General features: G+C 41.5%; 1 protein-coding gene across 1 annotated transcript; it reads left to right on the top strand.

Annotated features, from left to right (window-relative positions):
• Nucleotides 1–257: 257 nt before the first annotated feature.
• Nucleotides 258–22,532, top strand: LOC308302933 (uncharacterized protein; the record flags this gene model as incomplete). Its single annotated transcript, XM_080747252.1, has 29 exons — nt 258–335; nt 460–549; nt 1,008–1,121; nt 1,527–1,665; nt 1,910–2,094; nt 2,359–2,419; nt 3,073–3,215; nt 3,546–3,615; nt 3,779–3,890; nt 4,880–4,954; nt 5,314–5,460; nt 5,830–5,992; nt 7,233–7,379; nt 8,004–8,101; nt 8,406–8,493; nt 9,016–9,061; nt 9,292–9,354; nt 10,065–10,105; nt 10,423–10,530; nt 11,373–11,595; nt 14,456–14,635; nt 15,268–15,419; nt 15,841–16,038; nt 16,211–16,371; nt 16,877–17,157; nt 17,670–17,731; nt 19,220–19,304; nt 20,801–20,943; nt 22,449–22,532. 29 exons carry the CDS (start codon nt 258–260, stop codon nt 22,530–22,532), a joined length of 3,537 nt encoding a protein of 1,178 aa, XP_080603378.1.
• Between the last annotated feature and the right edge of the window lie 1,509 nt (nt 22,533–24,041).

Below are 24,041 nucleotides of genomic sequence, written 5' to 3'. Positions count from 1 at the left end.
GTCCAGCATGAGGCTAACTTTCCCTTACTACATCTGCACTTGAAGTTGTATATTTCGCACTCAGCTTCTCGGTTCCATGTAGACATGCTAGACCAGTTCACATTCAGTGAGCACTATAACTAAATGAATTTAGTGTGTAAAAAAAAAAAAAAAAAGTTTCAGTTTGTATATTTGTGGTATTTTAATATGAAGGCCCTCAAGTTTACTGTGGTTGGTGGTTTATTATCTGCAGGATGATGGATACATGTCTTGCTGGAATGCCAGACAGAGAACCAGTGATCATCGATGACATCCGAAAAGATTTATTCAGTGACTTGGACAACATAGATAAACAGGTGTGTTTGTATTCATTAGAGACAAAAGAGTCATTTGATTTGTTTTGATTTCATCACCATTGTGACCCATATAGATGTTTTCTTTCCTCTGTTATAATGGATGGTATCAATGTGTTCTCATCAGGATCCCAGTGAGGGGGAGAAGGAACATCTTCATGTTTACCTGAGGATTAGACCCTTCACCTCCTCCGAGAGTGGGAATGGCGAGTCACAGGTAAAATGGTTAATCTAATACACAGAATAAAGGTCGTTCCAACACGTCACGCGTGCACACACTGAGTCACACCTATAAAATAAACATACACATGGATATTACAAGGATATCTTTTCATACGATCTAGCACTCAGCTCTGATCTGTTTCTCAGTCTCACATAATAACAGATTTACTCACTGACACGTCAAAAGCCAGTGAGTCAGTGACAAACGGACATATAGCAGCATGTTGATTGTTGTAGACCTGGTTTTGAATCCCAGTTGGACCTAATATGGACAGATCGCAGTTTTACATGCCTCATACTTGACCCACAAGCTACAAGGCCTCAACATAAATTCTCAACCGATCTTCAAACCCCTTCAAAGACACGCGCACACACGCACACACACACACACACACACACACACACACACACACACACACACAGGCTAAAGCTGTTGGGTTTCCTCTTCTGCAGGACTGTGTGACAGTGGAAGGACAGAACACTGTGGTTTTAAAGGCTCCTACGTTCAACAACAAGCAGAGTGAAAAGATCCTCCCTCAAACTGCACAGAGGTTCACTTTCACACAGGTAAGTACGCACACAAGCACGCATGCACGCATCAGAAGCCATTTAGCGAACTCAAGCTGACACTTCTGTTTCCCATGTTGTCTTGCTGGGTTGTAATGAAATGAAGTTATTTCCACTCCAGGTCGGATGAGAAAACCAAACACGGGATTGATCCCAGGCTAGCTGGTATATGGTTCTCATCGTTCAAATTTCAAGGTCTCCCCTTAACTCTTGACAGTGTACAAATGGAACCGGGTTAATTTGGTTCCATTTGTACACTGTCAAGGGTTACAGACTTGTATGGGTCAATTTAGACCCCCAAGGAACCCACAGAGTCCATGGAATCCACTTTGAGAACCACTGGTATAGGATAACTGTCACTCACCTCCTGCAGTCAGAAGCAAATGTTGTGTGTTGTGTGTTCAGGTGTTTGGACAAGACTGCAGTCAGAAGCAGATGTTTGAAGGGACGGCACGGCGGCTGGTCAGAGAGTTCCTGGACGGACGCAACTCACTGGTGTTCACCTACGGTGTCACCAATGCAGGGAAGACCTTCACTTTTGTGGGTCAGTAACACTACAAACGTGAATGTCGTTGCCGTTGGGCAGAAATCTCTTATCTCCATATTCAACTTTTTGTGTTTTTTTTCCCATAATTTAACAGTCTACTTAATTGATCTGCTACTTTTGATACTTCTGTCACGCACACGCTGTAGTAGTGTGACACAGTGACACACACAGTTAGGAGTTAATTTTCTTGTGGGTGTGTTTGAAAGCTCAATCTCACTTCTCCTGCTCTCCTTCGCTCCAGGTCCAGACAGTGATTTAGGCCTGCTGCCCAGGTCTCTGGCGGTGATATTCAACAGCATTGAGGGTCGGGTGTTCACGGAGAGCAGTGTGAAACCTCACCGATATAGAGACTTCGTCAGACTGAACAGAGAGCAGCAGCTGAAGGAACACACTGCCAAGAAGCAGCTTCTGCGTCTGGTGAAAGAGGTGAGGAGGACAGGATGGAGCGATTGAGCAAAGTTCTAAATATATGAATGGATGGGTAGATAATTGAATGGCTAGATATTTTAATGGGTGGACAGCTATTGGATATATGTATGAATAAATTGACATGTCTAGATGCTGATGGATATTTTATTATGATTGGTGTCTATTTATGGCTATATCTGGTTAGATGGTTTAATTTGATCATTTAATGTCCTGTTTTTAGAGGATTTATTTCAATTATTTACTCTTATTCCCTCTCTGTAGAGTGACGCGCACAGCGGCGTATCTTCACTGAGTTCCTCTGGCAGATCCACTTTTCTGGAAGGTTCGTGTGTTTTCAACTATTGGTCTGCGTGCATGTTTTAGGTGTTGGTTATGCTATATCCATATGTACCCTTTCCTGTATCCTAAGCGTGTAATTTAGATGGTATGTTATTTAAATAATCTGTAGTTCAAAACATTTACTCATGCACTTTGCATGTTGCTCTGGATAAGATTGTCAGCTAAATGCTTAAATTGAGGCTCCTTAGTGCTGATTGCTTATGGAGAACCAAATTGCCTGACGTAATTTACACATCCTACCTGGGTACCTTTTTTTCCCCCCATCACCCTTCTTAATTCCCAGACTTTTTATGTCACGTCAAATAAGAACTGTTTTTCTGTGGTTCAACTCGTATGGATATGAAGTATCAACTAACGGCAAGAAACCGGTTACTGCCGCCGAGGTTCGAATAGTAGTAGATTGACTGACTAGTCGAGTGACTGACTACCGTAAACGATACAGAGCCACCTCCCCGACAATATCGCAGAGACAGTTTGTTTATTTTTGGACCACAATGCTTAAGATGTTTTTCTTCTTGGAGAAAAACTTGCGACCCGGGGGATGAAGTTTGAACTACTCTTTGGTACTCTTATTGCTTTCTTTGTGGGTGGTTGTTACGTTAGTTTAGATAATGTGTGTCTGTGTGTGTGTTGCAGGGAGTTCTGTGAATGAAAGCAGTGTTTCCAGCAGTTCAACAGCAGATAGCTTCTTTCTGGATGCTGAAATCAACACCAAGTTCTCAGTTTGGGTTTCGTTCTGCGAAATCTATAATGAGAACATTCACGATCTGCTGGAACAAGTAACTATCATAATGCCACTAATTTAAAAATGTTGCTTTATTCCATCAGTACCATGGCTGCAGTGATCATGATGATTGTCATAGTGTAACATCTTTCGGGTGGAAACTGTCCAAAACTGTTACTTTTCAGGATTAAATAAAAAAAATGGCTCATCGGCATGCTTGTTAGGATCTGCTATTGTTTTATACTTTTGTGTGTTGTAGTATGATCAAGTAGGACATCAATTTATGAAAAAGTTAACTTGAAATATAGAGATAAAAGGTTTCTCCCGATCGATGAATATTTCCAGTCATGTGTGTGTTCTGAATGTTTGGTGTTGTTCCTCCCAGCTTCCCAATGGAGCCAGGAGAACGGTTCTCCGGCTGTCTCAGGATATTAAGGGAAACTCCTTTGTCAAAGGTAACAAATGTGTGTGTGTGTGTGTGTGCGCGTGCTTGCGGGAGTCATATGAACATATATTGTGTGTAGGGTGGAGATCTGTAACAGCGGTTCTTCAAAAAATGGCTCTTGGCCCCACTGTTGGGGAAACACTAATCTATATGTGTGTGTACCTGTGTTGCAGACCTGCGTTGGGTCCAGGTGAGCACTTCAGATGAGGCCTACAGAGTCATGAAGGTCGGCAAGAAGAACCAGAGTGTCTCTGCCACCAGACTCAATCATCTGTCCAGCAGGAGGTAACGCCAGCCACCATGAAGTTGGCACAGCCAATCAGAAGCAGCGCTAACTCACTGATGTGCTACCTTTTAGCACTGTTGTGTTGTTGACTCCACCAGGTCAAAAGGCATGGCTATTGTTTTGTACCATATTATGTCCTTCCGTCTGTCCAGCGAATCTTTGGCACCGTTGGCCTGGTCGCTGCCAAACTGTTAACACACAGTGACAAACTTCCTGGATGCCAATTCATCTGCCCCACATTTGTCACAGGTTCTAGCTCCGCCATGAGGCAGATGTTTGCGAAACACTTTGCTTTTTGACGGTACCCCCACATATCTTGTCCAAAAATCACTCAAATAGGTATACAGATCACCATGGATCTGATTGATTTTCCATATTCCATCCTGATTGGCTTCCAAAGTTTACAGGATTGTTCCGTTTTGAACAAAATTCCTCAAATAATGAACACGGCGTTAATGGAGCGTCGTAGTTCAAGCCCCACCTGTCACGACTCTGGTTCTGGAAGCGATTCCCTCATTCTTTTCATCCATAGACATTTCAGAAAGTATTTATTTAAAGTCTTTTAAACCAGGGATAAAGCCAACATGGGTGCTGATGAATCATGTCATAACATTTATTTTTTGCATGCAATGATTAATTGGAAAGCTGAAAAAAAGAGTAGGGTTCAACACTGTGTACATAATCTTTGTCAAAAGTGCAGAAACTACACTCCCACAAATCATTGCGAATTTACTTCCTAGAAGGTATCCCATATATAAACCATTGCAAATTGCACCGCGGTGCTCTCAGTTTAGTTATCCAGGCCAGGGTTATGGCCTGACATGTAGTGATTTTCACCTGCGGATGCTCTTATTTTCATGTATAAAATAGCGCATCATATTTGAAAGGCTAACCAAGAGATGGTATCCTTTTCACATTGGCCTATAATAGTGCCACCAGGAGGCCACAATGACATATCTAACCTGGTTAATATTGTTTTTCTCTGCAGCCATAGCATCTTCTCCATTCGGATCCTCAGAGTAGACGATGGAGTCCCAGTTCCCAGAGTGCATACCGTCAGCGAGTAAGTCACAAGTATAGTAGAATTTCAGAAATGTACATTGTGAGGGTCATTTTCCTGGTGGTTTTGTAGTTAAATATGATTTGAGGAGTTGGGCTCCCAATTAGGCACAGGTTTGCTTTAGGATTAGACATTTAGAGGTTAGGTTTAGGGGTTGAGTGTCAATGTCACACACTATTCTCAATGCTGTTCTAAGTTTTGATTTCCTCACAAATACAGTAATACAAGTGTGTGTTAAACCTACTGTACACAGTGAAATCCTCAGCGTAAATGTAGCTGCGACCATACAAATGTAAGCAATTATGCATGGATGTGTATGTCCATACTTCTGTGACTAATTTCTATGCTTATGTGTGTGTCAGGCTCTCTCTCTGCGATCTTGCTGGCTCTGAGCGCAGTGCTCGGGCCCGGACCGGAGCAGAGAGGCTGAAGGAGGCGGGGAACATCAACACGTCCCTGCTCACTCTGGGGAAGTGCATGAACGCCCTGAGACTCAACCAGCAGAACAAGTACAAGTAAGTGTGTTTTGTTAGGGGCCACGGCTGGGTCGATAAAACTTCAAATCATCTACTCTGCCCTTGCCAGCGATTCAGAGCGTTTTCTCTGAGCGTTTTCTCTAACCTTTCGATAATCATAGAATGTTATACTTCCAACGATCGCTTTAAAACATTCAGTAGAGTCTCTGGGAATCTGAGAAAAACAATTGTTCTGTCGCTCATGTTCCATAGTTATGGGGAGTTGAATGAGCTTGTTTTAGCCAAAAAGCAACACAAGGAAGCTGAGAAAAAATGCACCAGGAAAAGCAATTGCACACAAATGACATAAAGGGCCTCTCTCCTCACCCTCGTCCAACTCTGCACTTCTCTCTCTCTCTCCAGATGCACGCAGCATGTCCCATTCAGGGAGTCTAAGCTGACCCACTTCCTTCAGGGCTACTTCACAGGCGGAGGAAACGCGTGTATGATTGTCAATGCCAGCCCTTGCGCCTCTGCACACGACGAGACACTGAACGTGCTGAAGTTCTCCGCCATAGCTCAGAAGGTACACACACACACACACACGTCGTACACGTGACTGACAGGAATCCCGAGAGGTTATTCTGTGAGAGATGGCTGAGAGAGCTTTAACTCGGTACTTTCACAATGAAAGGAAAGGAGTGATGCTGTTCTGTAGGTCTTGACATCAGGTGGGGCAGAAGTGCTATATAGTAGTATAGTGTAGTACAGTGGTTTTCAACCCTTTTCTTATCAACGTCTATTATTTATTGGGCATTCGAGCCACGGACCACCATTTTAGATTTAGACTCTCAGACCCAAAACATAGAATATTCTGTTGTCATTGGATAAGATTATGTCTACAATTCCATGCTGTATTGAGAGATAACAGTAATCGTCAAAATAACAATTCTTCTACATTCTCTAATTGTGTCTGACTCAAGAGTTAAAGATCTATTAAGGGTCCATTTGGTTACCAACTCTCCATTTAGCGGGGACCACCTGGAACCCCCTCAAGAACCACTCGCTGAAAACCACTGGTGTAGTGGAATGACATACACATTGCTGCACATGTGATGTTTCTATCCCCTCTCAGTGTGGGCTCTGACCATAGGCTCTGACTCCGCTCGACTGCCCAGCGAGTTGTCTCACTGTTTACTTTAATTTTGTGTTGGCATACACACAGTCTCTTGAGTTATGAGGCCTTATAATATTATAGTTTTTGCTCTAGTCCAGGGGTCTTCAACAGGGGGTCCGGGACCCTAGTGGATCCTCAAGACTTACTACAGGGGGGCCGCCAAATCTTTGTGATTGGATCATTTTTTTTACATTAACCACTTGAACCCTAGCCTATTCTTAGTGGAACATTAGCCAAAAATAGCAGATCTTCAAGCTTACGCCTCACAGCGCGAGGTGTTGTAAGCTTGTAGATCGGCTATTCTTGGCAAAGAGGTTTGTAGAGGGGGGGAAAAGAAGAGCAGACTAAATTATTTGACGGTTCAAGTGGCTCCAACATGATGACAGTGGTGTTTCAAACACTTGTTTGAAGCAGGGACCCCCTAGCCTCGTAAACCGCCCTCTTCCAGAAAGGATTTTCATTTGGTTGTTTACTAGGCTAGGGACTCCCACTAAATATTGTATAACATGTAGTGGGGGTCCCTGCTTCATCTCTCTCTCAACTAAGGGGTCCTTGGACTGAAAACGTTGGAAGACCCCTGCTCTAGTCTAATTGTTTTTCTCTTGGTCTTTCTCTTCTCTCTATTTCTTTCCTCTTGCTGTCTCTCCAGGTTGTGTTGTTGAGGCCCGTCCAGCCCTCTATCGCCACCCAGCGGTCGTCCAGGGAAGTGTCCATGCTCATAGACAACGCTGCTTGTCGGCGAGCGAGGGGGCGGGACAGTACCATGATCGCCTGGGAGAACAGCTGGCTGGAGGATGTGGAGGAAGATGAAGAGGAGGAAGAGGAGGACGAGGATGAAGAGGAGGAAGAGAGTGTGATCCTGATGGAGGGAACTGTTCTGGAGCAAGGAGAGACGACAGCCATGGAGGTTCTTTAGCTTTTCCTTATTTCTAATAGGGGTGCAACAGTTAATAGAACTAATTTATTATAACAAATAATCAATACATAGAATAGATTAATAATCCATCCCTATATTTTGGACATGGCATTATAGGTGAAAAGTTAAAATGTTAAATGTAAAGAATACAAGCTCACTATGCCTCGTAGGCTTGTGCACTGTACCGTTGCAAATATAGTATAGTATAAAATAAAGATTAAGTGATAATCGATTTGATATGTAACATTGGCTTAATTACTTAACGTTTTTGTAGTAGCCATAGTTGAATTGAAAGTTGTTGAACGCAACACATAGAAATGCATGTATTCACGCTTTGTGTGAGAAGCCACGGCTGATTTCATTAATTTCCATAGAAGATGGCAATTCTTCATGTAAGAACGTCGCACACAGCGACATGCTTTCATCCATGTTAACGTTTATATTGCTAAACTAACGTGAAATGTGATTCATTTCGGCTGACATAGTTGCTGACTGTGTATACAGGTCCAACAGGAAAACTCGTTAGCTCTGGAAACGAGGATCAGAGAGGAGGTGGCTGCGGAGTTCATGGAGCTCATCGATCAAAGGGAGAACGACTACAAGTAAAAACACACAATATATATTATACCCCAAAGAGACGTATATGTGTAAAAAGATGTGCTACACACTGTACACAGTCCAACTCTTATGTTCGTGTTAATTTAACTCTTGAGAGTGGACCCTTACAGTAGTTGTTGAGAACCACCGCCTTACAGGACCACTTGATTACATTTGGTCATGGTATCAGCCTGATCACAGCCACATTGACTCTCATAATACATTTTATTTGGGGTGAAAGAAGGGGTATGGCTTCTCGTAAGATTCATAACCAAAGAAAGGAAATCTGAATCTGTATGTGTGTTGTAGGGAACGGTTGCAGCTGGAGATCCAGATCGTTGAGGAGAGAGCAGAGAAGCGTCTGGAAATCTTTAAGAATCTCGTCAGTAATACCAAGGTAACTACAAACCACCTGGGTCTGTGATATCTGAAGCATTGCTGTGGTGTATGCTTTGGGAAACCCCTGGTCTATGCTATACTCCTCCAGGGGTCTTCAACATTTTCAGGCCAAGGACCCCTTAGTTGAGAGAGACCTTTTCATAGATTCCGTATAGTTTCATTGTTTGACTGCACAATCATCAGTGTATTTTGGATTCATGCCAATTTGTGTTTTCAGATATTTAACCACTTGAACCATCAATACTTAATAAACTTGACCTTTCACTCTGTACTTAGTCTGCTCTTTTCCCCCTCTACACAAGCTCTTTGCCAAAAATAGCCGATCTACAAGCTCACTGTAGATCTGCTATTTTTGGCTAAAGTTCTCAGAATATGGACACTAGGGTTCAAGTGGTTGATATAAAAGATTTGGAGGACCCCTTGTAGTAACTCTGGGGACCCCCTGTTGAATATCCCTGCTATACTAATTAGTTAATTGCATAACTTGACTGTGTGTGTGTGCTTGTGTGTTTTCCAGCAGGATGCAGATTTGGAGAGTAGCCGCCTTTCCCTAAGTCACACCGCAGGTACGTACACACACACACACACACACACACACACACACACACACACACACACACACACACACACACACGCGCACACACCCCTACTGAGTTTGCTGGTAGACCGATGAACAGTGTTTTCAAGTGCCTCTCTCTCTATCCCTCTTGCTGTGTTTAATCTTTACTATGTCACATTTATTTTTAATGTTCGTATGAACGTATGTCTGATTTGTGTATTATGTTTTGGTCCATAGAGATGGATGAGCTCAGGACACAGATGAAGAGTCTGTCTGAACAGTTAAACACACAAAACGGAGGTAGGACACACACACACACACACACACACACACACACACACACACACACACACACACACACACACACACACACACACACACACTCTCTTACTTGAATAGGGCTGTCACGATATGACATTTTACATGACGATTAATTGTCACTCAAATAATTGGCGATTAACGATTTAATTGTGTTTTTGTCGTTGATAATTACATTTCTGTTTGGCTTTTAGGCTTTGAAGTTGTACATGGTAGATATGACACATAACCTAAATATACAAAGAAATGACTGACATATTTGACAACTTACTACTTAAAAAATAACTTTGATAGTGGAAATAGCCGATCTACAAGCTCACAACGCGTCGCGATGCGACGCGTTGTGAGCTTGTAGATCTGCTATTTCCACTATTTCGGACATTTTTCAACATTCACGATTATGACGATTATGACAAAATAATTGCGATAATGTCAAATAATCACGATTAGACGATTATGTAATAATTGTGACAGCCCTATACTTGAATACATTTTTAGCAGTGTGGGCTTTGGGAAAAAATTAATTAGCGAATGTCTGTCCGTCCAATGACCTTCAGAATCCCTACTTTGGTTTATTCTACGGATCCATTTGGTTCTATTTGTACACTCTCTCCCTTTGAAAAAAAAAAGAGAAAAGTGGAACCACGTGGAACATGACTATCTTATCCTGGGTTTATAATCCTTTTTTCCAGAGCTGGAGGACATGCGACTGGAGAAGCAGGTTATTTTGCAGGTATTTTGACTTGTCTCTACTTTGTCTTTTTTAGCCATACAGAAAATACATGCAGAAATGAATAAATATGGAAATAAATCAATGTAAAATGTTTTATTAGTTATTTATTGAAACGTTTATGTATTAATGTATTTATTTACACATTTATAGGCCCAATTATTTTGTTTTAGTTTGGCAGTTTTGGTTCTGTGTTCGGATTAAAACGTCACACCGCCAGGCTAATTGATAGGTTTAATAAACTGATCCAAACAAAGCTCATACGTTTTCTCTACTGGACTCAATAACCTGCGTTTGTTTTTGTGTGTGGTGTCTTTTAGAACGCGGAACAGCAGAAACAGAAGGTGTCCGAGTTGATGAACATGTGTCTGGAGAAAGATCAGAGACTGGACGCACTCCAGGACGCCTTGGATATTGCTACAAGCGATGTACGTGCATTAGGACTGTTAACATTCCTCAGAAATTTTATTTTAATATTGGTCTGACTATCAAATATATTGGAATATTATAATTGTCTTTTTTAATGTTTTCCTTGATACAAAACAATGTATCAAGTTATAAAAACAAACAAAATATATATATTTTTCCCATAGTAGACCGTGACTTTTTATTGGATAGAGGATACCAGCAGAAGGACGGCGTGCACACGCTGCTCGGATCCAATACAAAATATGTTTCGTTTTTATACCTTGATACATTGTTTTTTTTGTATTAAATCTAGTTTATTTTTTTATATTCTATTTCCCCCCCCCCCCCCCATATTCGAGGAATATTCAAGATTGGAATATTAATTTACCAGCCCTAACGTACATGTAATGTATTATCATATTGAATTGTAATAATTTCGTGAAAATGGCAGATATCTACTCTGACGTTGGCTCCCAATGCTGCTACTTACAAATGTATTAGTCATGCACACCTAGTGCATGACTTGATCAAAGTAGAATATTCTACTGCTATTAATAACGAATTTGCGATTATTCAACCATGCCCCACAAAGACAATGATATCGAACTAATTGGTCGATTTCCATGAAACTTGGTAGGAAGACTTACCCAGAGATTAACTTCTACTAAGCTTACATAATAACTGGTAATATCTCAGGAACGGAGATATCTCAGGAACGGAGACATGTTGATGCAGACAGGGTTTGCACCTCTAGGTCAGGGCGTTTTTTTTTTTTTTTTATTATTATTATTCACAACTTTGTCTCTTTTCACGTTCATCATCGTTCTCTATACCATCTCTCTCTTTCTGTATTTCTCTGCAGACTCACTCCATGCGACAGCAGTTGCTGGAGTTGAAGGGCTGCCTGCACCTGGCTGAGGCAGAGGAGGGAGCTGGACAGATCACTGACGGAGGAGTGGAGAGGCAGGGCAGCAAAGACCAAGGACCTACGCAGGCCAAAGCAGCACCAGCAGGACGAGAGAAAAAGGTGGAAGGGAGAAAACGGCAGGCGGAGGAGTCCGTAGGAGGACCGGCCCGGAAAAGAGGTAGAGATGGAGGGAGGAGAAACTGGAGAAAGTGATGAAGATGATGGGTTGCTTTCTTCAAAACGGAAGAAGGCTTTATTATGTCTGTCATTCATTCATCACGTATCCTGTATTATTTACCTCTAATGCAGTGGTTGCACTTTTATTTCAAGGATAACTCTTGAGATGCATATACAAGTGGACCTTCACGGTTCCATTGGTATAGTCTTTAGAGTTACAGACCTCCAATGGTCTGTTTGCCTGCCCCTCAAGGAACCCCAGTGCTCTCTGGACCCCACATTGAGAACCAGTGCGCTAATGTTTCCCTCAGTGATGTGTATTTGTAACGGGGCAGGAGGAATTGCTCTCCTGCCATGTAGTGACACACATCTACTCTCTGGGTAGCGCTGTTGTTGCCGTAGCTGAACCGTTGATGCAATGTGTGTCAAGACAATATATACAGATTTTATTTTTTCTAGACAGATTTTTACATTTTTCCAAACTAATAATCGAAACAAACAAGTGTGGGTTTGAGTGGGTGCACGGTTATGTTTGTGGTGTTAAAGTGAGCACAGTGTTGTGCTCTGTGTGTGTGTGTGTGTGTGTGTGCGCAGGTGGGCATAATTGCGGCAAGTGTGTTATGTGTGCATGCAAGTATGTATGTTGTAGGTGCACCTTACTTCATGTCTTGTACTTGATTTGCTGCTGTATTTTATAAGCTACTAGTCTGCACTTATTTTTAATTTTTGCTTTTACTCATTAATCTGTTCTGCTATGAAGGATTAATAAAGTGTTGTTGTTCTATGCTATACAGATCCATTGACTTATTGATCATTTGGGTGGTTTCATACAGGGAAACTAGGCTCTAGTTCTCGTCCGGCTTTCAAAGTTGTTTTTTTTTGTTACTCCAAAAATTCCATTGAGTCTTGCAATTTGCCAGAATTGCACCTTTCTAGTTGGTTTTATTCTGGTGTTCAGAAGAACTACTTGGGTCATTTAACGTCACCATCAGCTGCTGACTGAGCAGACATTTCTTCAAATTAAGTGTCTCTTTTGGGCTTCATTTTAACCACTTGGATATGTCATTAACTGGGTTTATGACATATCCTTGTTTTTATCCTCTCTGGTTCTCCTCTACACAGAATCACTTTGCTTATGTATTGCCAAATGTCCCTCTATGATGACATGCCCAGTTTTGAACCTGTTCCAGCCTTCACAGAAATATTTTGCCAGGAGCCACTTTCAACTTCTAGGAAAATACTTCTGTAAAGGCTGGAACAGGTTCGAAAGTGGCTTATCTGGGTGTGTGGTTATTGAGATGGTGGGTTGTATACTGCAGATGAATAAATTAGCTTCATGAATACCAATAGCTTTGTCCTTTTTAGTCGGATGTGATATGTGCTTTGTTGTACACAGGTGTTGGGCATATACTTTGGCGAGAGCCAAACTGCAAAGGCAGTGAAATCATGGTCTAAGTTGTCGCTACTGGTTGTTTGCTGCTGTTGGAAATTAAAGTTGTAGCATTAAAACTAAGTTGCGAGCCCTTCCTCCTTTTGTTAATAAGTTGGTAGAGACTGAGATTCAGAAGGTCACTAGTTTGTCAGACACTTAAACTTTTGTTGAATTTTCGGTTATTTTCGGTTCGCTTGCTGTAACTCCAAATATAGTCTGATAAAATTAAGGCAGAGGTTGGACAAAATTGTATTATTTAGTTTTTCAACTGATTCTGTTAGGAAATTAGGTCTACTAGCCAGGATAAAAAATCTACCACGATCTGCTCACTGCAAATACCCACAGTGGCCAAATCAAGTTGGGCTCCCATCGACTTTCTATACAGGAGGAAAATACCCAGAAAAAAATCTGCTTTAAGTAGGATGTGAGGGGTATAACTATGGGTTTGTCATGATGCTGAATCCATTGAAACCATTTGTTTTTCACAAAAAACATCCATTGGCCCCAGAAAACGCAAACAAAAGATGATTTCTTTGATGACTCATCACTTTTCATCACTAAACCATCATTTTCTGATTTTCGGGCCATTTTTAGCCCAAGGAATGTTTTTGTGCAAAACAAATGCTTGCAATGGATTCAGCATCATGACAGACAAACCCCTAGTTAGACCCCTCACATCCTACTTAAAGCTGATTTTTTTTTTCTGGGTATTTTCCTCCTGTATAGAAAGTCGATGGGAGCCCAACTTGATTTGGCCACTGTGGCTATTTGCAGTGAGCAGATCATGGTAGATTTTTTATCCTAGCTAGTAGACCTAATTTTCTAACAGAATCAGTTGAAAAACTAAATAATACAATTTTGTCCAACCTGAGTGTATTTTTTTCCCCTAGATTTACTAGACTAATAGTGCTGTCCTAGTAGCGTTCTTTTTTTGTTTATAATCAGATGTTTGATATGGTTTTGCTGTATTTTTTTCCCGGCCTCAATTTTTTTTTAAACTTTTTGGTGCGTCTTCATTTGCTCAAAAGAATGTTATAAATACACAACGTTCTCCTTGTATTGAAGCCATATCACAGGGTGAGTAAATGAAAGGAAAAAAGTACAAACTAATCGCACTTCTCCAAGGTGAAGATTTTCCGTCTGTCTCACTGTGTTGGTTGGCTCTTGGTAGTTTGTCTCTTTCTGTGGTGAAAGAACGTGTTTCTCTTTTTATGCTGCCACTTTAGTTGTCACTCTTTCATGGATTTTTTTCCAATTAAAGGTTGAGGGCGTTTCTGGAACTCATTCCATGGGAATCTATCTTTCCTCTCGCCTCGTTTTTGTCTCCTCTTTATCCTCTCCTGTCATCTCATGTTAGGGCTGCGTGCGCCTAGCCAGTATTTATATTTTATCTCATGTCATCTCTCTCCACTCCCTTCTCTTGTTCCAGTCCTCCTAGAAGACGAGATCTGGAGGCTTCAGGAGGAGAACGAAGGCAAAGAGCAGACGATCGTCCAGCTGACGGAGGTGGCGAGGGTGAGCGGGGAGGAGGGGAGAGCCAGGGAGAAGGAGGTGGACGAGCTGAAGAAGGAGAGGGCGTCGCTGGAGCGGAAGGTGGAGAACCTGACGAGTAAGAGAATGTTTCCTTCTGTTCTTATTCTAGTGGTTCTCAACCTTTTCAGGCCGCGACCCCCAGAATAAGCATATATTTTAACTGGGGACCCCCCACCCCGACGAGCACTAAGAGTTGAGGCATTATATTTTGTATAACACGGTTCTATTGTGAAAATAGCTGATCTACTACATGCTCGCAACACAAGGCGTTGTGAGCATGTAGATCGGCTATTTTCACAATTTCTATCTGAAATATGTGACAATTTGGCCAATGTTTAATTTGTCATTTTAGATGCATTAAAAAGTCCTTAAATTGTCACTTTAGAAATGTGCAGATAGATACCCTCTATACACTTAAACTTTATGTTGGTTTGTTTACTGTTGATTGATAAAACAAAGTTGCACATTAAGTTAATCATCTGGGAACCCCCAAAAATAATCTGGGGACCCCCATGGGGGTCCCGAACCACAGGTTGAGAACCACTGCTTTATTCAGTGAGAGACAAATATTTTTGACATTTTAAAAACTTTTCACCAGATGACATTCCTCAAAATATTAATATTAAACGGTTTAACTTATTGATAATTGATCATTTAATACAATTATTAACTAAACACATTATGTCCATCTGTCCGTGTGTTTCCTAGCTGATGTAACGGAGCACAGTTCAGACTGTGAGAATCTGATGTTGTTGTTGGAAAGCGAACAGAGAGAGACCGCCCGACTCAACAAAGAGAACAAAGCTCTGGTCAACGGCATCTTTCAACTCCAGTCTACTGAACAAGCACACAAAGACCAGGTAATCTTGTAGCCAAATTTATACCTTTCGATCCACAAGGAATTATTTTACAGCTGTAGTTACAAGTTACATTTAGAATTAGATTACCGGTAATAATAACGTGCATTAACCACTTGAGCTGATTTAATGTTATGCTTGGGCTATTTTTTGTTCCGGTTACGTCATCGACATGTCAGGTGACCTTCGGGGTACCCCGGAAATAATTGGTGACCCATAAGCTATAAAACGGCATCAAAATAAGGAACTCCTCAAACTCGTGTCATGGCAGCCCTGGACCATTGTCAATAAGTCGTCAAACTCATCACGTGATACTACTTGTAGTAAATGCAGTCTACTGAACAAAACACATGGCTAATAATACTGTACTTCAATGTACGTTATGTAAGGGAGGTTTCTGACCAGGTGTTTGTTACTGTTCCAGGTGAGTAGTTTACAGAGCCAACTCGGAGAGCAGACTGACAGGGCTAACAGCCTGTCAGAACAGCTAGACGCCGCCAAGGCCCACCTCCAGGACCTGGAGAGCCAGGCAGATGAGAGGATGAGGACCATTGACAGACTGAAGCAGGATGTGTCAGGTTTGACACAGGATGCAGATGGCCTCAGACAGGAGGAAGTCAAGGTACAGTTTTGTTTCACAGGTTTATAATTCTTTTGGGATTGATTGGGTCTAATTTCTTTTAGGCTGTATATTTAGACCGGGAACGCATCAGTGTCACGTAACCACTTTAACTGGCCTTGAATTTTAAGGATGGATTCATTGATTGTCTGATGTATTGCTCGGTGTGTTTTAGGCATCTGTGGATGCAGAACAGAGGAGCAGTGCGTTCAGATCTGCCATGGAGCAACTGCAGATGGAATGCCAAGGGGCGCTAAAGAGATCTGCACAGAAGAGCCAACAAATTGAAGAGCTACAGACCCACATCACACAACTCACCACACAGCTGACTGACAGGTAGGAACAACGGATGGCACCCAATATTTGCTAGTTTTCTGCATACAAGGTCTGATGTTAATGGATATCTGAATACCCTGGGCAATAACAAAAAAAGAATCTTCAGGCAAGTGAAAGCTGTCTAGTGTCTAGACCTGCCCAGTTGAGAAGATCTTTTGTTATGGTAGTTTGGGGTTTCAGTGTCTTGCTCAAGGATACTTTGACACTGACCTCCATTTGCCAAGCGGCCACTCTTCCCCTTGTTGCCATTTTCATTAGCAATTTTCTCATCGTTTGCGGGCTGCCTCTGTCTGCCTTTTCTGAACATCTCTCTGCCTGAGAACGTCTCTAGACTGCAAACAAAAGTGACGGTTAAAACCCAATCGCATTTGTGTAATAATGCATGATGTATTATAAATAAATATACAATGGCATCGGTTATAAACATTTATGTCTAACTAACTCTTATGTCATCCTCTCCTCTCCTCCCTGTCTATTCTTCACTCCTCCTTTTTCTCCTCTCCAGTGAGACACTTTATCTCCAGTTGAGAGAGGAGGTCTCCAGTCATAAAGCAGATTCGTCTGCTCAGCTCCAGGCCTTGCAGTCAGAGAAGAGCCTCCTGGCGCAGCAAGCAGAAAGCCTTGTGATGCAGGTGAAGGCCTCAGAGGAGAGCTGCGCCAGGGGAGCCGTGCTGGAACAGCGGCTGTCTGAGAGTGAGGCCCAGTGTGCAGCTCTGCGAGAGAGGCTAGAAGAGATGGCGAGGGCAGAGGAAGAGATGAAGACGGCGTATGAGAGGGCATCAGAAGGTAACGTATTGTTTACGGCAGTCCTGCCCCTGATCACAGGCTCAAAATGCATCTGATGTGACCTTGTATGTCTTGTAGATCTGCTATTTTTACAGTTTTGCCCCTGAATGGGGAAATACGCTTTATACGGTTAAAAAGATTGTCCATTCGTCTGTCTGTGCAATGTGTATTGTCAAAGCTGTATGCACATTTGTTCCCCCTAGGATGTTGAAACTGCTAAAACAGATTACAGACTATAGACCCCAAATGATAGTCTCAAAATATACAATCCTCTGGTCTAGGTTGTCTTATTATTCCTAAAGGAGAGATTAACATTTGACAGAAATCAACCAATACTCAAGACTGTCACAGAGACACGTTTCTACCGATGACATTATTGATGCCCAACTGAAAATGAAATTGATGACAGAAATGTCCATTGTCAGGGATTATTATAATTTAAGTGTTGATGGAAATGATGATAATAAAGCAGTCTCTCCATCCTCCCCCCCCCCCCCCCCTCCCCCATCCAGAACTGGCCCGTATGAAGGCCTCCTCCCAGCAGAGTGAGGAGGAGGAGGAGAAAGGCGTGACGGTGGTGGAGGGGCTGAAGGAGGAGATGAGGAGGCATGATCAGAGGAGGATCGGGGAGTTGGAGGTGAAGATGAAGAGAGAGATGGAGAGACTCCAGCAGCTGAATGGAGGGGACATTCTGTCACCACAACGCACACTGGTTAGTTAGACTGTGTGGGTGTGGGTGTAAAAGTCAAGTTTATTTATGAATCACTTAAAAAAATGTATATTGTCAGGTGGGTGGTAAGCCCAACACCTTTATGTAAGTGATCTGCTATTATCACTACTTTGGGTGACACATGATGAAGTAGAACATTAAATTACGAAATAAAAACTAGGTCATGTTTTTGCCTGACACTGACGATATACAAGACAGGATTAATATACAGCTGGAAGGTGGGTTTCAGAACCAAGTTGATTTGTTTGTCAAACTCCCTAGGCAGAAGTTTGTAACGTGGTCATATTTCTGTTTAGTTGGCCTGTGCATAATGTTTGTCCAGCAAGCGTCCCTAGAGAATCTGTAAAACGGGCTTTGTTTAATAGGATTTTAAATATTTCAATGTCTTTTCAGAGAGTTATGAGATTAACGATGAGATTAACGATGCAATCTTCTAACACTCTTTTCGACTTGAGTAAAAATGTAACGTGTTGAAACGTCTTGGAATTATTCTGACAGTGTGTGTGTCTGTGTGTGTAGCTGTCTCCTCTTCAGCCCAACACACTGAGGAGAGGTAGAAGAGGAGAGTACAGCTCCACCAAGGCGACAAACAGAAAGAGGAAGAGTACAAACATGCAGGTAGTAGGATGGAAGGATGACTGACCGTTTAATATTCAACCATTCTTCACTTCAAAAATGTTCTCTTACATTGTGTGTGTGTGTGTGTTTCAGGACATGGGACAGAGTGAAAATAAGAGGCCCCGTCAGAAAGGAAACAGCAAATCTGTTGTCTTACAGGTGACAAATATATATTTTTACTATTCTAGTATACTCTTCTAGTGTAGACTAGACTGTAGAACATTGCAGCCTGTAATATACTAGGCGAGTGGTTCTCAAACATTTTCTCAGGTCACTGCCTGTAAAGAACCTTTGAACCCTGAATTACATTGTTAATTCTTAGAACTTCATGTCATATTACAGTATGTACCCCTAAGATACCAGCTCTTATGACTTGAGACCTGGAGGTCAACGTGTTACGTTGTGAGCTTGCAGATCTGCTATTTTTGGCAGAGAGCTTTGGATTGAAAAGGAATACACCTGTTTAATAAGTATAGAGGGTTAAACTGAAGTGATATTCTTATTCCAAATATTATCAAAGTATTCTGTGGCACCCCTGAACTTGCATCACAGAACACTAGGGGGTGCCATGCCCTTTGAGAAACCATGCACTATAATAGTGCATACACTACAGTATATACTGTATAATCTAATAGTAGTCACTGTTTTGAAACTTGAGATGGCATTAAAATGCAACTGACTCACTCTGCCTCTCTGTCTCCATCACTGCTTCAGACTCCTTTGTCAGCAAGAAGAGATGGAGCTCTGCAAATGATAGGGGACATCATCCATAACTCTCCCACCATACTGGGCAGCAAAGGTGAGCTCTTTCTCTTCTACTTCCATTTTCAGTGAATGTACATACTATATGAGTACGGTATGTATGTTATAAATCAGCAATTCTCAACCCTTTTTAATTTGAAGGACTCGCAGTTTGACATGAATAGACCGTTTGTCAGCCTTCTGATTGGTCCCTGAGACTCCCTGACTGGCCAACCAGAAAAAAACATTCACTTTTTGCTATCGGGGGTGGAGTTTGTGCAGTGGAGAATGTTGCTTCAGCCTTTCAAAAACTGTCCGCAGTGCGCGACACGGAGATCGGCCGGTACGGTGATAGCGACGGCAAGCGTCAAGCGATCTCGCTCATCATAACGAATAAGCTTCAACAAACTAGTTCACATGTACCTTATCAATGGTCTAAGAGTCACGATTGGGTACATATAATTTAAATGGGCAGAATTACGAAAAGCCAGCCTATTATGTGAGGAGAAACATTCTCTCTGTCCTCTTCCTAGTACCCAAGATGCAATGCGCTTCTCTTTCTATCTCTGATCCAGAGGATTAAACTAATTAAAACATTTATTTTTCGGGGGAAAACTACTGTTTTGCTATGTAATTACTGTACCTTTTTCTTCCCTTTTTATTAATATCACGTAGATGTGTTTTTTGTGGTACTTTATATAGCTGTAATGAGGCTATGAAGGGAAAAAAAACGCATCCACTACCACTATAAAAGAATCTGCAAAGAGGATTCTGTCCCACTGGGATTAAACAAATTAAAACATATATTTTCGGGTAAATCCCCTGTTTTGCAATGTAACTACCGTACCTTTGTCTTCCCTTTTTATTAATATCACCTAGGTGTTTTTCCTTTGGTACTTTATATAGCTGTAATGAGGCTATGAAGGGAAAAAAAATCCCATCCACTTCCACTATAAAAACAATCTGCCCAGGGTTAATGTCCCATCATAGTAACAGGGCAGAATGGGGCGGGATTTGCAAAAGGGTTTATTGGTAGGCCATGAAACCCCCATTTGACTTTGTTTTGATATCTGAGCCACCAGTCTATAATGAACAATGTCTGATTTGAAGAGTGTGCGTCAATCGTAAAACATGGATTGTTTTTATTTTTTACTGAAAATGTCAGTCTGCACGCTCCCAATGCTATTTGTTGTGTTCCAAAAAGGTAACTGCTTAATTTGTCGATTTGTGTTTGTGTATTCAATTCCATTTGGATCAAACCGAGCCATGTGTTAGATATACTGTTCTGGTATGATACAGAATTTTAATGTTTTACTGGCTGCATTTGTTTAACATTTAACTGAGAAACAGTACATGATCAGTTGATTGGATTAAAAATGTAGATTTTTATTCAGATTAAATGTAGATTTTTATTCAAATTTGTAGATGGAAAACCAAAAAGAATGTGCCTCAGTTATAAAGTATTTAGTTTGAATGAAAGTTGAATGCGTTTTTGGAATATCAGTTTGTATGGAGAAAATCCTCCTCAACGGGTCTCTTTGACTATCTCTCTAGCCAAGACCATCATGAGTTTGATGAGTGGGCGATCCACGGACGTGGAGCAGCCAATCGCCACAGAGGCCAAGCCCAAACGAGCCAGGAGGAAGTTGTACAAGAAGGACATCTCATCCCCGCTCATGGACATGTCTCCCATGACGGTCAGTTAGTACAGTGTGTGTGTGTATATCATTGGTTCCCAAATGTTTTAGCTCAAGACCCGAAAGAAAATTAGATGTTTGCCTGGGACCCAAACTAGTGAAACTAGATCTACAAGCTCTAAACATGTCACCTTATGCCAACCTTGTAGATCTGCTATTTTCACTGTTCCTAACTTTTTTTTTAATGTATTTAGTAAATATTTTTGAAAAATGTTGGAATAGTTTTTAATTGATGAAAGGTTGAGATTTCTTTAGTTTAAACTCTTGTCTTTTCTTTCTAATTATACAGCACATATTTTAAAGTTGTACCATGTAACTTTTTTTATAAAACAAATCTTAAAATTGTCCTAACTGTTAAATCGCTAAAGTTTTAGAACACCCACTCCGTTATTTTCAGCTTCTGAAGCCTTCTCTTTATATGTTTTCTATGATCCTGGCCGTGGACCGGATTTCGCGCCAAAATGACGTAATCTGCATCATCTGTATACGTTGTGTATACGTTGCCCAATCACATCGCCGATCATGCACACATGGGACACTACCGGCCAATCACAGCTTATCTGCTCTGGTCTCCAGGAAGCGCCTCCGCTTGGCTACAGTGTTTACCATGGTGAAGGATTTTAACCTCTTAATCCACAAATCCTGGCCAGAAAATTACGTTCTACCATGCGTTCTACCCCTCCACGGATTACTATCGGTCGCGGTGGTTTGCGGCGCCGCTCCGGTGGTCCGCTGCGGTGGTCCGCGACGACTCCGGCCGAAAAACGGCCGAAAAAAGCAATACCGCTACTGACCACTAGTTGAACTTACACAGTATAGCTTTAAATGTAGGAAACTTAGGAAAATTAGAAGCCTGTCCTGGATTTGGAGTCTCCGAACGTAAAAACTGATTTACTCACGACCCATAAAGATTGGTCCGCAACCCAAAGATGGGTCCCAACCCACCGTTTGGGAACCAGTGACGTACGGTCGAAGGAAGGAGTCGTACTTCACATGTTGTTGCTGTTGGCCATATTCTTGGCCATATTCTAACTTTTAGTTTTTCTCTTAAATGAATGCCCTACTTGATCATGCTACAGCGTCACACAAAAGCATCAAAAGTATCAGATCCACAAGCTTAAAATGTGTTTTGAGCTTGTAGATCTGCTACTTTTGAATTTGAATCCTGAAAAGTAACAGTTTTGGACATAATGAGGTTTCCCCTGGACAGGGACAATATCCATTATTAAGTTAACCACTTTGAATCCGGCATCCCTATTTTTATGTCATCTTAGGCAAATTCTTTCAATTTCTTTCTACAATAGGGAAGAAACATGTTTCATCTTGGTACGTTGTGAGCTTGTAGATCTGCTATTTTCCTTTTCCCCATGTGGCATTAGTGGTTAATGTAAGGAGGCTACATGCAAGTGTGTAAAAGACTGACATTTCATGGCTTCAGCTTGGAGTTCTTGGATGGGACACATCAGCACATCCTGACTTGTGCATGTTTTGTCTTCTCCATACAGGCGAGTGTAGGAGAGCAGGACGAGAAGGAGAGCGACCACCTCATCATCACTAGAAAACTCCGCTCTAGGACCACCAGGAAATGATTGCTAGGACAGGGGTCTTCAGTGTTTTTAGGCCAAGGACCTCTTAGTTGAGAGACAGATGAAGCAGGGACCCCCACAAACTTAGCAGAGTCCATGTAGTTTTCCATATCGTTTGACAGCAGTGTATTTTGGATTCATGTAAATTTGTGTTTTCAAATATTTAACTACCTTACTTGAACCGTCTTGACATTTCACTCCGCCCTTTCAGTCTTCCCTTTTTCCTCTCTAGAACCTCTTTCCCGAAAATAGCCTATATGGACACTAGGGTTCAAGTGTATGCATATAATAAAGGAGAAACGTTTCTATCACAGTAGTAACTCTGAGGACCCCCTGTTGAAGACCCCTGTGCTGGGAGACTGCTCCGATCCGGGATAGATTGTACTTGTCTCTGGAACTCTATGAAAATACCCCCCATGCCCACTTGTATATAAATATTTTCATAAATGCACCATTTACCATTTATTTCATGAAAGCCATTTTTAACCACTTGGGACCCTAGCGGGCAGGGCAAACGTTTGGCATAAATTGCTTTTCTGTGTGTGACACATTACAAGGCATGTTTGAATTCTGTCTTTATATTGCTATGTAAATATGTATATTTTTCTTTTACTCTAAGTTTTTTTTAATCTGCATTATGTTTATATTGTCTGAGATAGAGATTACTGACTGTACCTCACAACATTGTCGTTGTGTATAAAACATGAAGATGACTGGTCAATAAAGTCACAATTCTTTGTATACAAGGTCTGTTTTTGTTTCTACTTTTTAGAAATAATTCACAAAATGTGATTTTATTCCCTATTTGGACATGATTTGTCAAATGGTTTACAAGTTTTGTTTTTCGCAAGCTTTTAGGTGGGATATTTTCAGATTTGAATTTCCCAGATGAATTTGAATTAACTTGGGCTGAAGGATTCAATGTTGGGTGATAGAAATTCAGAGGCACACCAGACACTGCCTCCCATTGCCTGTCTAGAGGTTTGTTGGGAAACTGCACCACTCTGTGGTCTAGGTGAACACCTACATCCTAAAGTGTGTGCAGTTTCAATGTACTGATTATTGATTCTTTGGTTATTCTACTGTTAAATGATGGGTTCTTGGTTTACCTTCGATCCTAGATTACTATTGCTATGCATTTGATGTTGTGGCACTGTACAGCATTGACAGATTATTGATGGAGTATAGGCCTATGGCCCGACCTAGACAGCTGCCTTGTGGAACCCCACAGTCGATGGCATTCCAATTTGAATAGCTTGCATTAAAGAAGACTTAATTCTCCCGGAGAGAAAGTGATTTGGTCATACCTGAATGTGCAAGTGCGGTGCTTGCAGAATGTCCTTACCTTTATGTATGCTGAAAGTTACCAACTGGAAACTCTTCAATTACTCCATATTATAAATGATATGATCTACTCATAAGTTGATTACTATTCAGATCATTGAAAACATTGTATAGCCGGATTTGACAAGATTAGGCTATCTGGGATCTAGTGGAAAAAGTACTTAAGAA

The sequence above is a fragment of the Nannobrachium achirus genome (assembly GCF_963921795.1).
Source record: "Nannobrachium achirus genome assembly, chromosome: 18".
In the NCBI taxonomy this organism is placed as follows: domain Eukaryota; kingdom Metazoa; phylum Chordata; class Actinopteri; order Myctophiformes; family Myctophidae; genus Nannobrachium; species Nannobrachium achirus.
The sequence above is the reverse complement of the archived record's forward strand: the minus strand, read 5'-3'. Positions and strand labels throughout refer to the sequence as shown.